Here is a 14,799-nt window from a genome sequence, read left to right as displayed (position 1 = left end):
ACTGATACAAAGTACTCATTTAATAAGTTGGCTTTTTCCTGGGCATCAGTTGTCAGTTGTCCCATCTGGTTTAGCAGGGGTCCAATGTTGCCCTTGCTTTCCCACCAGCTCCCTACATAACTAAAAAGGACTTTTTATTGTCCCTGATATTTGTAGCTAGTTGGAGTTCCGGCACAGCCTTGGCTTTCCTGGTTTGCTCTCTGCAGGTCTGGACCAGAGCAGAGTATTCCTCCTTGGTGGTGGTTCCAGTCCTTCAACCTTTGTAGGTCTTCCTTTTAAGATGCAGGAGGTCCGCTGGTTCCCTAGAAAGCCAAGGGGGCTGCTATGCCCTTTTGCTGCCTTTCCTTTGAGATGGGATAGATGTTGCTTGTGCATCCAGGATTGCTCCCTTGAGGAGCAACCACTCGTCCTGAACATACGTCTGGACCAGCACGGCCACAAGGGCCACTGACTTCCACTAGGGAGCCAGAATTTTATTTTTAATAAGTTTTTGTTTATTTGGGGGGGCAGTTTTCACATTATTTGCAGACATTGCCTGATTTTGTGGACAATGCCCAATTTTGTGATTTCCACCAAATCTCCAAAATCATAAATTGAGTAGGTCCTTAGGTATACGGCAGCTTTATACCAAATTAACAATATCTACAACAACAGTTCTACTGACAGATTCCAAATCTTTGTGCAGTCTTTGCCATTGTTTTTGTTATCTTGCCTTCAGAGCACAAAGCTGACAAACTAGGGAGTATAACACAAACATATTACATTTAACTTTGTATTTTCTGTAGACATAAACTGAAAGGGAACTAAGTGGTGAAGCAAAGAAAGGGTTTAACTTTTCCTGACAGCAACACCATTTTTTACTTACTGCCCATTCTTAAATCAAAGGTCTGAAAACTGATTACATGTGGTGATATTATTTCTGCAGGTATTAGTTTCCATTGTGGTCCCAAGAAAATGGGACCCAAATTCTGAAAATTAGAAACCAGTGTTAGCTAGCTCTTCCTTACCTCTAAAGTTTTCCTTGACTCACTTTCCTCAACTCCTTAACACAGGGGTGGGCAATTATTGTGGGTGGAGGGTCACTTACCGAGTTTTGGAAAGCTGCCAAGTGCCACACTAACGTATGCTCCTTATCCACATGGGCACAAATGACTTGGCTGAGAGCAATCCCAGCCATGTCATAAGAGATTACAGGGGGCTGGAAGCAGGGCTTAGGTGGTTGGGAGGGGCAGGCGGTCTTTTCCTTGCTCTTCCTGGTTGTGGGTCATGGGCTGAGGAGGGAGAGACGGGTTGAGGTAGTCAACCAAACATTGCGGTGCTGATGTCATCATGAAGGCTTCAGCTTCCACGATCACAGTCTGCTCTTTGGTGAGAGAGGCAGTGGTCTGCTAGGAACAGACTGCCTCCACCTCACTTGGCTGGGGAGGAGGCTGTTCTCAGCCAGACTGGCTGACCTGCTCGACTGGGCTTTAAACTAAGCCCACCGGGGGCTAGGGGGATTATGGCCACTGCAAGCCCAGTGGGTAATCCTTGTCTATGAAATCCAGCAGGCTAAGGCACTTCAGGGAACCCACCCCTACCCCAGCCCCAAAACCATCTGTAGGGAAGGCAGGGGCCCCCAGTGGGACACCTGCCTGCCTATACACCAATGCCAGGAGACAGCTACATGTCCCTCCAAACTGACATTGGCACCCAGGAAGGACCGCTGGAGTCTCTCTTGGTCAAAATACATGAGAAACGTGGCACATGGGACATCATGGTAGGGGTCTACTACAGACCTCCTAACCAGAAACAAGAGCTGGATCAGGAATTCACCAGGGAAGCGGCTGAGGCTGCATGCTCTGGTGTCATGGGAGACTTCAATTACCCAGACATCTCAAGGGAAGAGCACTCAGCCAAATCCAATCGGTCGCAAAGCTTCCTCACATGCGTGGACGAGCTCTACCTGACTCAAGAAGTTTACATGCTGACGAGAGGTAAAGTGTTGCTGGACCTGATACTGGCCAAAGGAGATGACATAGCTACTGACCTAAGAATCGATGGAAAGCTAGCCAATAGTGACCATGAGCTGATCACCTTTACTATCCATTGCACAGCTGGCAAATCAGTCAGCAATACAGAAATCCTCAACTTCAGGAAAGATGATTTTGACAAGCTCAGGAGGCTAGTTGTCGAGGCCCTAAGGGACCACGACTTGACAGGAAGAGGAGTCCAAGGAGTGGTTGCTCCTCAAGGGAGCGATCCTGACAGCACAAGGGATGGCCATCCCATTTTGGAGGAAGGTGTGGCAAAAGGGCTCACCAGGGAACTTGAGGACCTCGTACACCTCAAAAGAGAGACTTACAAAGGATGGAAGAAGGGCATTACCACCAAGGAGGAGTACTTAGCACTAGTATGTACCTTCAGGGAGCAGATCAGGAAAGCCAAAGCTGCAACTGAGCTCCATCTGGCTTCACATATCAAGGATGACAAAGTCCTTTTTCAGATATGTAGGGAATTGGAAAAAAAAGCAAGGGTAACACTGAACTCCTGCTGAACCAAAACAGGACAGCTAATAACCGATATCCAGGAAGAGGCTAACCTGCTTAATGGATGCTTTGTGTCAATCTTTCATCAGTCTAATGGGACCCTGTCTAGCAAGACGCGGGACGGCCAGGGTGAAGGCGTATTTATACCCAGCATCAGTGTTGATTTAATAAAGGATCACCTTGAGAGGCTTCAAGTCAGCTGGTCCTGACAGATTATACCCTAGGTATAATACTCAGATTATACTCAAGTAGCTGGCAGGTGTCATAGCCCAACCATTGGCAAAAATATTCGACAAGTTGTGGCACTCAGATGAAGTAACTGAAGACTGGACTGGAAGAAGGCCAAGGTGGTACTCATCTTCAAGAATGGGTGGAAAGTAGATCCTGGGAATTACAGGCCAGTCAGCTTGACCTAAATCCCCAGTAAGACTCTGGAGAAAATGATCAAAGAAACCCTTCTGGATAAGCCAGCTGAGGGCAACATCCTGAGGGACAGCCAGCACGGGTTTGCCACAGGTAGGTCTTGCCTGACCAATTCTCATCTCCTATGACCCGGTGACATATCACCTGGACAAGGGAGAAGAGATTGACGTCGTATATCTGGACTTTAAAAAAGCTTTTGATCTGGCATTCCATGACCTCCTCATGATAAAATTGGCAAACTGTGGCCTCGGCTACACCACAGTACAATGGCTGGAAAATTGGCTCCGAGGTCAGACCCAGAGAATAGCAATCAATGGAAGCAAATCATTAGGGCGCTCCATGACCAGTGGTGTCCACCAAAGCTGTGTCCTTGGACCAGTTTTCTTTAACATCATTATCAACGATGTGGACATTGGTGTCAGAAGCGCACCGGCCAAGTTCGCCCATAACACTAAACTCTGGGGCATAGCGTCCATGCCTGAGGACAGGCTAGTGGATCCAGGCTGACCTAGATAAACTTAGTAAGTGGGAGGACACAAACCTCATGACGTTCAATACCAGTAAATGCAAGGTACTCCACCTCGGGGGAAAAAAAACCCACAGCACACTTACAGGCTCAGCAGTGGTACACTTGGTAGCACCACTGCTGAAAAAGACTTGGGGGTCACGACTGACCACAAGGTAAACATGAACCACCAATGTGATGTCGCAACTGATAAAGCAAACAAAACCCTGGCTTGCGGCTCTAGATGCTTCAAGTAAATCTCAAGATGTCATCCTCTTGCTGTACTTGGCCTTGGTAAGGCCACAGCTGGAGTACTGCATCCAGTTCTGGGCTCTGCAATTCAAGAAGGATGTTGAGAAGCTCGAGAGTCCAGAGGAGAGCCACATACATAATCAGTGGGCAAGAGAATAGGCCCTTTGAAAAGAGGCTGAGAGCCATGCAACTCTTCAGCCTGGAAAAGCGCAGACTCAGGGTGAACCTGGTGGCTGCTTATAAGCACTTAAGGAGTGTACATCAGGATCTGGGAGAATGTCTGTTCACCAGAGCGCCCCAAGGAAAAGCAAAGAGCAATGGTTATAAACTCCTATGAGACTGTTTTAGGCTGGACATAAGAAAAAATGTCTTTATGGTCCAAGCCCCCAAGAGCTGTAATAGACTCCCCGCAGAAGTGGTGCAGGCACCTAGTCTGGACTCATTCAAGAAATGCTTGGATGCTTATCTTGCTGGGATCCTTTGACTCTAGCTGACTTCCTGCCCCCAGGGCAGGGGACTGGACTTGATGATCTTCAGAGTCTCTTCCAGCCCTAACATCTATGAAATCTATGATTTTACCTTGGACTAAAAAAAAATATTATTTACTCCTACATTTTTGAAAAATGGAATATAGTTTGTTTTAAGTGGCTTCAAAGTATAGCTTGTGCTCTAAGTTTCAAGCCATGCAAACAAAATGACTTTAATCTTCTCAAAAGAAACAAATATAGATATTAAAGCAATTTTATAGAAAAAAAGCATAAAGTTTTCAACAGCTAAGCAATTCTAATTGCATATGTATATACACATAAATTCAAAACCACAGAATAAAAACTTCAAAATGGCAGGTCCATTCTCTACAATAGGGCTGTCCAATTTCAGAGATGCAAAGGGCCACATACTGCATAGGTCATCAGTCCCAAGCTGCAAACCACACAGGCTGCATGCCACAAGGACCATGCTGTGTGCAACTCCTCTCCATCCCCAATTTTCGCTGCCACATGACAGCAAAACATGGTACAATGAGGGGAGGGCAGGTGGAGTGGCCAGGCAGGAGCACCTGGGCCACATGTTAACCCTTTGAAGGTTTAATGCAGCCTATATGCCACCAGCTGGACAACTCTGCTCTACAGAATAAAAAGAATTTAAGATGTTGAACTTCTCAAACCTTCAGCTTGAGGTTATTTCATTGTACCTACTTGAGCTACTTTCCAATTACCTACAGGCCTCTGTTATTTTATTTTAATGAAAGAACTGAATTCACCCCCACAATTATGGTTCTTTATCATATTCAAATGTGATGGTATCCAGATTGGCCCTTTTGCTTTCCTTTTCTAAAATAACATAGGCCCTCTGAAAAATGGCATGCTGAAGGCAATGAAGATCAAATCCTTTTTCTCCATAAAAAATGCAGAACATGAGTAGAAAATGCAAGTTTCATCACATGTAGTGTATGTGCAACAACTGCATTCTGAAGTAACCACCTCTTAGGATGGGGGTTCTTAATTCAAGTACTTCACCTCTATACTCGTATTGCCAACCACAATACCAATTTGTACCAGCTTAAGCGGACACGCATTTATTAGGAGCCAGACACAAATCATTTACTAACCAAAAGCCATCAGCTTGAAATTAATTGCAAATACTACTCGATTTGTTAAGAGTTAATTGTTGATTCAGAATTCAGGACTCTGTAACCCAAAACCAATCCTCTGAAACATCTCTAACATTTTTCTTGCCAAAGGAGCATAAAGTATCTTGAACAAAATTTCCTACTGAGGTTTATCAAAATCCATGAACAATCATCTACCATAAAATCTGGTAAAAATCTGGAAAGCTTAAGTACTAGGTCTGCAAATTAAAAACAAAACTCAATACCTACCTTAGTGCATCAGCTCCATAACTATTTACAATGTGCATTGGATCAGGATAGTTCTTCTTTCGTTTGCTCATTTTTTGGCCATCACTGGAAAAAAAAATCCAAGATCAGGGTATAAATTTCTAGTTATGCACAATACAAAAGGTTTTAGTCAAGTTTCCCTTTAGATCCAAATACTCTTCCATATATTATACTGACAAACTCAACACTGATCATCATATGTTCAAAGTCGGCCTAGCCAGTGTGACATCTGGCACTTTTATTTCAGCATGTTAAACAAGTCTAAAATACAGAGAAAACTTGAAAGCAACTGGCTAAGTTACAAACACAGAAGGATTCATCTTGTAAGGAGGAATGAAGATGTAACTATACAGAAGGAAAAGAAACAAGATATTTACTTTCAATCAGTTACCAGGACATGGAGTTGGAAGAACATATTTAATATTATAAAAATACAAAACTCCAAGTCCAAACGCAAATAAGAAAAAAAATTATCTTTCCTCCTGCACTGAAGCATATTGTTTCCCTCTCAACCCCATTCTCTTATTGAATTTAACTAGTTTCATGGCTCATGGGTGGGGGGGGGGGTTGACACTTCTGGAAAACAAGCAGGCTTAACTTCTAGATGGGATATACAAGCTTGTCTCTTTTGGAGAATTAACAAATAAATAACAACAACAACATTGCTCCTCTGTTACAAGTGATGGCCCAAAATGATATATATTACAAGTATAACCAAAAGTTTAAAGCCAGCAGTTTCCAAACAGTGGTACACATACGACCAGTGGTACACAGACGACCTGGGAGTGGTATGCGGAAGGCCAGGGGGAAGAGCCACACACGCCAGAACCCAGCAGCAGCCTGCTGCACACAGCCAGTTTTGGAGAAAAGGGAGGGGGCACATTGAGGACCCCATGGTGAGGGAGAGAGTGGGGTAGGGGCTGAGGTAAATGGAGCCCCAGGGCAGGTGGTGGGACGGTCAGAACCTAGGTGGCTCATCCAGGGGTGGGGGGGCATTCCCCACCATTGCACACAGTCCAGGGGAGGCATGTGGGGTACATGTCCTCTGGATCTGTGTGCGGGGCAGAGGTGGGCTGCCCACTGCAGCCTGGGCTCTGCACCTTGCTGCCTCAGAAGCCTCATGCAACGTCATGTGCCTGCTGCATGCTGGCTGCACCATGGCCACTGTCCACCTAGTGGTGGCAGGCACATAGTGTCAGGCATGGCTCTTAAGGCAACAGTAGCAGGGCACAGAGCACAACAGCAGCCCACTGCTCCCTGGAGGTTTACTCCCCTTGGGCTGGCTCACCCATCCCAAGGCAAGACCAGCACCAAGGCAGCCTGGGGCTTTCCTGGGGCATTGTGGGGCTCCTGCCACTGTGCACACCCATGGCAGGCATGGGGGGAACGTGCCCCCCAGATTCATGGGCAGGGCAGAGACGGGCTACACGCTGGGCTCTGCACCTCGCTGCCACTGCCACTGCCCCCGGAACTGTGCAGGACACCATCTGCCTTCCGCTGCTGGGCAGGCTGGGGATGCAGCACAGCCAGCACGACAGGTATGTGGCATCATGCAACACTCCTGAGCCAGCAATAGCAGGGTGCAGAGCCCAGTGCACAGTGGGCAGTCTGCCTCCACCTCACACACAGGTCTGGGGGAAACATGCCCCTCATGCCTCCCCTGGGGTACGCACAATGGTGGGGAGCCAGGTCTCCCCCAGCACCCTTGGACGATCCACCCGCAGCTGTCCCACAACCCATCCCAGCCCCAGTGTCCCATTCACCCCAGCCTCTGCCTCACTTCCTCCCTCACCATGTGGGTCTTGATCTGTCCCCCAACCAAGCATCCCTCCTCCCCAGGCTCGAAACCCCACACACACCCCCACAGCCTCCTACCAGACATCTAAATACTGTGCTCCGTCAAGCAAGCTCACTTCTCCCACTAAAGACATCCCCAAAAGCATCTCTGGACAGGTAAGTTTACACTGGGTTTTTTTTCCCAATTTACAATGGTTTTATATGGGTACAGTAACTGATAAAACAATGTTTTATGATTACTAAAGGTTTTGATGTTGTTTTAATACATAGTCTGTTACCTATGTGTATGAAAAAATTGCTGGTGGTACTTGACTATCATTTTAAATTAGTGGTATGCAATCTATCACAGTTTGGGAACCCCTGGTCTAAACAACCGAATTTCTAATTTATGATCTATAACAACAAATCTGAATTATTATAATTTGCTTACAATAAATATGAAGAATGTACTAACATACCAACCTGGCAAGAACTAGCCCATTTACAATTACATTCTTGAAAGGAGGCTTTCCAAAAAGAGCTGAAGACAGCACCAGCAAAGTGTAAAACCTGAAATAAGAGAGAATTTAAATTATATTCTAATCATGTTAGCCTAAAAGCAGTAGGCCTTTGATCACAACTAAGGGCATTTTTACACGTGTTTTGGGACGCAGCACTGGGTACTTTAATTAGAACGCCATACTAATTAAAAGCACCCACGTCACATATCAGCATTCCCACGTTGGGAAAAAAAAAAAAAAAGTGGTGGTGGGGAGTGTTGAACTAAAGCTCATTGAATGTGTTTTATTTCAAAGTGCCCCATCGCCATTTTTTCAGCATAGACACACACGTGGATGCTAATATACATGAGGCAAAAGGCTACCAGAGCGCATCAATTTCCGTGGTCCAGCAGACTTGATTCATCAAGTCTGCTCCGACATGCTGGATTTCCAGCGCATCAGAACAGGCTCCCCACATGTGTACAGGAGCCCTAAGATGTCAATAGTTAGATTTATTCACTCAATTTGTAAATGAAAAAACTGAGGCTAAGTGGAAAAAATATTGTGTGTACAGTCTTACGATACAGGCGCATGTCCTTACCATACAGTATACAATATTATTTTCCCCAATTGTTACGCAGGTAGTAGAATTTTAATGAATGACAATGGAACATTTTGGAAAGAATCAACAAAGATGACAGAATAAAACAAAGAAAATATTCCACTTGAAATGCACAATAAATTATAAACAAGACCATGTTAATGGTCTTACAGGAACTTCATATCTTTAAATTATCTACAAGCCACATACTGCAGATCTCTCAGCTTAAACAGAATGTACCACAAATACATACACTCATAATACATTAAATCCAGAAATTAATGGTGGGCAAGACTGTTTTTATTTCATGGAATACTAAAATTTAAGTTAGTTACGTTTGCATACTCCAAGCTGGGAGGTGATGGAGGCATAGGGACTGCTACAGGGAAAACCTAAGTTAGTAAGTACAAACAACTTCAGACAGCCAATATAAACTTATTTTTCAGCTGCCTCTGAAGCAATCCTCATCCAGCTCTTACTATGAAAGGTTAACAGCAGTAATGTAGGATACCAGAAGAATTGGGAAGCAGTGAAACACAAGTGTATTCCTTCTTCTGATGCATTACTGTAACATATATTAGCATTCTGGATATGCAAGAAGTTTGAGTTTATATCTATACATGTACAGTCTGCAAACTATCTGGAAGCACATAGAAACACAGCAAGCATCTGCCTGAAGCCACTGAGATGCTCCAGCTGTTTACTGAAGCTCTTATTTCAAAGGGTTCCCCTTCTCCACTCAGATGTAAGGGGACTGCTGATGACCTCCAGCTGACAAAGTCAGAGCAAGCAACTCTGTTCTTAATTTAGCAACCCACTGCAAACTAAGTGGGTTGCAAATGATCCAGATTCAGATGATCCAGGTTCTACTGTATTTAAATGTAGCAGAAATTCTAGAAACAGAAGTAGACATGCAAGTGGATTCGGTAACTTCACATTCACAAGCAATATGCTTGTCAGAGGAAAAAGATCCACTAGGTTTTTGCAACTGTTTGTTGCGTATTTTGTTTTTCCAGATGTTGTTGTTGTTGTTGTTTTAAATAGCAGAACACAGCCTTGTCAGGAAGACTAAGGAAGAATCTTAAATACATCATCATACAGGAAGATCTACAGTGTAGGTCTGTTGCCTAGCAACATTAAAACAGAAGATGATTTTATGAAAGCTGACTGACCTAGTCTAAGGTACAAAAGGACTTTATTTACGTAAGACTTCAGAATAAATACTCGGGGGAAAAAGTAGGGCTCATTTGTCTCCTTTGAAATGGTTTAAGCTGAAAAGAAAACAACCTGTATACAATTGATAAAGCATTCCTGGCACTTGGTTATCCAAAGCTTTGTAGAAGGTTGCTTATGCGCATTACTAGATTTATAAAAGTGGCTTAGATGAAAGCTGGGATTCTTATTCTGTAAGGGGACTTTCAACACATGCAATTATCTCAATGCATGCAGCACTGTAGGCTGTAAAGCCTCTTCACCAACCAACATTACAAAGCAACTTATTAACCCTTATCAAATGTTCAGACATGCATGTGAATGTATGTGTGCACACCTGCAAAAAATAAGTCTCTGCAGTTTAAGCTGTTCTCGCTCTTTTTTTTTTTTTTTTTTTTTTTAATACCTCTAATACATCTCTGTGGTTCTTCTTCCACCCCATCTGAATCATTTTCGGCTTCTTCATCTTTATACCACATTCACTTGAATAGAAAATGACCCTGATTATATAAAGATGACTCCTCAATAATTAGATTCAATATATGGAATTTTATAAATTTGTTATAAATTTTCCAGGTATAGAATCTAATTATTGGGAGGTCTGCCTTGAATTTTGTCTCCCTTCCACTGCTACAGCAGGGAAAATAAATCTGCGAGGTCAACTTTTTCCCCTGGCAGTCCCGTCCCCCTCCCCTTACTGCACAGATCCTGCTATTCCTGAACACATGGAAATGAGCAGCAAAAAAAAAAAAAAATTTAACTTCAAAATGAAACATGGCCATTTGCATATTTAGTTATAGTATCCATAGACCTTGTTCAGCCAGAACTGGTGCACGTTACCATTTTTTTTTGTTTGTTTGTTTTGATATTACTACAAGTTTTAAACACACGTGTTTCATAGACACATTCTTGAGCAACAATTTGGCACCAGCTTACATCTAGTATAAATCATGCTTTTTTTTTTTCCTCCCATTTTTTTTGCACCAGTCCTGGAAGCACTGCCAGGTCAGTGCATGGAGTGGATGGAGCAAGCTCCGGTTCTACCACCCAACACCAAAAAGAATCTGCTCAATATAGCATTATATTAGACCAAAGCTAAAAGGCTCATGATTTACCATATCATTCACTGGGCTGGGCCCCACCAGAGTCAACATCACGTCAAGCCATGGTGAGCCATGACACCACACACAGTTCACCCAGAAGCCCTCTGATGTGTCCTCTCGCAGCCTGGCACATATGATTAATGTGGCCTTGCCCTCCACAGTAACCCCACAGCTCAGCATTGCTCAATATGTGTGTGTATTCTAGATACGCCCCCCACCCAAGTATCAATGTGCTAATTAGTCCCCACTCATGACTAGAATTAGGTGTTCCTATCAAGTCTTGGGATGTTCCAAAAATGTATATGCAGATGAAGTCCAGAGGACCCTGGTCTGGCTTCACCTCATGAGGGGCCACACTGATCATACACGAGGCCAAGCGAGGGTATGGCAGAGGGATTCTGGGTGAACTGTACGCAATGTTGTGGCTTACCGTGATTCATAAGAGTTGGCAGTGAGGGGAATTGCACTTAATGGGCACTAGCATGTATTATTCAGATTCACTAACCTATCCTCGTCATAGGTTCCCATCAGCATATTTTCCCCATGTGGACCATGTATTTTATAGTCATGCTGTGTTGGCTGCATTTACTCAATGTCGTAGCTGCTTTCCAATGCTAAAACACATGGCTGCTTTTGGCAGCAGTTTAATGATAGGCAATGTATTTAGTGAGATTTCCTTGAATGTGATAATAAAATGACAGACTTTTTTCCCCATGCCAACTGGAGAGGAAAAAACCTCATCTTGTATTCAAGTAAGTAAGGGGCTTTCAAAGAAAAACCTAAACCTTCAACCTGACTCATATGAGTAAGACCAATGAAGCGTAAAGAGATTGGAAGGTCACTAAGAGTCTAGTGTAGTGATGCTCAGACCACAGATCCAAATAAAGTGGCTCTTCAAAGTTACCACCTGCAGCTCTTCACCGAATCCTACTGACATCTTCCTTGTAAAATCTTAAAAACAGAAACAGCACTGGATCTTTATTCTTTGTCGTATCAGCCACTTTGGATACAGCTGGCTATATGCATTCTTAAGGTCATACTGAGCCTTACTTCTAGGGTCTCTGCTTCTCCTCCTTACCTAGTTACTCCTTCAGATGAACTTTTTTATTCCTCATATCGCCAATCATCTACAGTAGACATACAGAGTCATTTCCTTGGTCTCCAGTCCCCTTTTCTTCCTCTACACCTCACCTCCGGATAAATCTCATGTACAAAACCACTGAGACTGGATGACTTGCAGATTTAACTCTACTGTCTCCTATTCAAATTAAAACTATGGCCTGTCTCCCTGGAATCTCCTCATGGATGTACAAAAAGAAATGCAAAACTCTAGAACTCTTTGTTCAGAAATGATACCTTTTATTAGACCAACTAAGAAGTCACAAAAAATATATCTTTTTTCACAAGCTTTCATGTACGTGCACCCTTCTACTCAAGTTCAACACGTCTAAAACAGACCTCTTAATCCTACTATCTATAGCACTTCCTGCCGTCTCCTTTGTCCTAATCACAGCCTAGATTTCTTCATAACAATCGCTGAGATACAGATTTTCCTATCCAAGCTCTCATCATCTCTTGTCTATTATTGAACATGCTTTTTTCTGGCCTTGGCAAATGCAACCCTGTACCCTGCCATGTAAAGAGAAAGTGTCAAAGTGAGACTAAGAAAATTATCTTCGCAGCACAATTTTCAATGCATCTCTCTACTGGCTACCACTTTTCTACCATTCACACATCAGTTCCTTATCTTCCCTTTGTAATGCCATTCGCAATCCAATGTCAAGCCTACCTGTTATTTCTTGTATATTGACTTCAACCTCTGATCAGTCAACAAATTTAGCCTCCACTGCCCTCTTATGTTTCTGATAAGAACCTTCAAGTCTATAAAAGTCTGCAAAGCTAGCTCCTTACATGCCTTCAAAACTCTCTTTTAACACGATGCCCACTGAGACCATTGACCCTCATGCTAATCACAGTGGTCTCATTGTCTCTTATGTTTCCTGTCCTGTCTCTATACAACTGTCACCTTGTCTTAGTCTGAAAACTTGGGACAGGAACCTTCATCTGCTTGCTCTGTGTACACAGCACTTAACACACTGGTACCCTGGGTCCACAACTAGAATCCCTAAGCATTACAATAGTAATACAACAGGAATAGGTGACTAAAGAGATTCCTTTGGGAATTTTAAATAGCTTATAATAAGATGAACAGAGCAATTCCAACAATAAGGAAGAAGAATGCATCTGAAATTAATTTAGATATACGTCTTAAGAATGGTGTTATTAATGGCATAATTAGTTACTTTCAAAGGCAAATATAACTGCTATAAAATTTCAAAGTATTGTTCACCTATTCCTAATCACAAAATTCTTTTGTCTGATGTGCTTTACAAACTACATTTTGAGGTTTACGCTTTACATCAGTAGAAGGTTCAATATGTACATCTACATCCAAACCAAAAACATGTATTTAATTGCAGGTGATTGAACTTTGTTACTCCTACTTTCCAACTGGCACACATTTTATACAAAAAAGAACTAAAAAGGCTAGCATCTTATCCTGGCCCAAAGCTCTGACAGAATTTCAAGGCCTCATTAACTATATAATTCTACATGACAACCTGAAGATGAGGCAAAGTCTAACTTTCAAGATACACTCTTTAATTATTAGATAAATTGAAAAAAAGACACCTGGCAGGTGTAAAAGATTAGAAGTAAAATTACCAATGCTCAAATAAAAGATAATGGGAAATGGTGCCATTGTTTGAGATGGCCCGTCTTGAAACTGTCAAAACAGCCTCCAAAAGACTTGCCCAAGTTCTAATACTAACACAGGAGTTTTTCAAATAAAATCCACTTACAACAACATTTCAGAGCTAACTGGTGTATTAATTAGTCATTCAGTGGTGGTGTGCTATAAAAGCGGCTTGTCATAACTGGAGAAGGACAGATACAGTCATGTTTCACAGAATCTCAATCTGTCAGAAAACTTAGGAAGACTGGAAAAAAAATTCATTGAAAGTATAATATAGTTTTAAACTCTTGACACCTCTAGTAAATCCTGAAGTGGCCATTATCCTAAAAGAATAACTCTCAACTCTTAACTACTTTAGTTTTTGTAAAGCAATATTAATTATAACACCTAATAGCATCTTTATGAAAACACCACTTTTTTAACAGATCATTCTCAGTGAATCATAACACAGGTTCTCATAACTTACTGAGGCAGCCAGCTTGTAAATCCACTTAAATATCAGAACAGTAGTTCTCAACCTTTTCAGACTCCAGGCACCCCTCCACAGCTTTTCTGAATTTGGCAACATCTGACTTGAAAACCACTGTTCCAGTGGCACAACTAGTTATTTCCACATATTGGGCACAGAGGTGAGTGAGGAAGGAGCTGTGCTGAAAGCAGAAGGGGGGAGTGGTGGGGCCAGGCAGAGAGTCTTTCCTGCCAGAGTGTGGGTTCACCTAGGGGCTGCAGTTTCATAATAGGGACCTGAGGCAGAGTATCCCTTGTCAGTCTCACTCATCCTCTGCTTCATTACTCTTTTCATAGGTGCTAGGGGTCTGCAGGGATCTGCATACAGATCATGGCTGTGCTGTGAAAGGGTTAATACAGGAACTGTTGCCCCAGTTGTGGGAAAGGAGAAGTTAGGCTTCAAGAGATACCCTGCCTGTGGGTTGACAGCCTCTGGGCGAGCCCCTGCTGCGTGCAGACCTCTGCTGTCAACTCTGGCACCCTTCCCTCCCCCACTTCCAATGCAGTGCCCTTTCCAGTCAGTGGCTCCCATGGCTCCTTCCAGTACCTCGATGTCATGTCCCAGTTGCGCAACTGTGACTAAGCAGAGCTGTTCCCCATGCTTGTTTCCAGGAAGGGGTGTGCTGGACAGACCTGGCTCTTGCTGCAGCTGCATCCTGGTCCACTTGGCTCCCCTTCCTGGAAACAATGGCATGCCAAATGGTTTCACCTGCCCTGCCCATGGTGACAGTGCCAGAACT

At 43.3% G+C, this 14,799-nt stretch overlaps 1 protein-coding gene across 2 annotated transcripts in view; it reads right to left on the bottom strand.

Moving 5' to 3' along the window:
• Nucleotides 1-14,799, bottom strand: part of IARS1 (isoleucyl-tRNA synthetase 1) — a 220,151-nt gene that overhangs the window by 96,931 nt on the left and 108,421 nt on the right. For both annotated transcript variants that reach the window (XM_090022999.1, XM_090023000.1), the window contains exons 18-19: nucleotides 7,865-7,951; nucleotides 5,588-5,671 (exon numbers count right to left, since the gene is read on the bottom strand). In XM_090022999.1, coding sequence (XP_089879125.1) covers nucleotides 5,588-5,671; nucleotides 7,865-7,951 — 171 coding nt within the window. The remainder of the gene's footprint in view (nucleotides 1-5,587; nucleotides 5,672-7,864; nucleotides 7,952-14,799) is intronic.

The sequence above is a fragment of the Crocodylus siamensis genome, chromosome 11 (genome assembly GCF_052110815.1).
Source record: "Crocodylus siamensis isolate JL-2025a chromosome 11, ASM5211081v1, whole genome shotgun sequence".
In the NCBI taxonomy this organism is placed as follows: Eukaryota; Metazoa; Chordata; order Crocodylia; family Crocodylidae; genus Crocodylus; species Crocodylus siamensis.
Note: the sequence above shows the minus strand (reverse complement) of the source record. Positions and strands in the feature narration are given on the sequence as shown.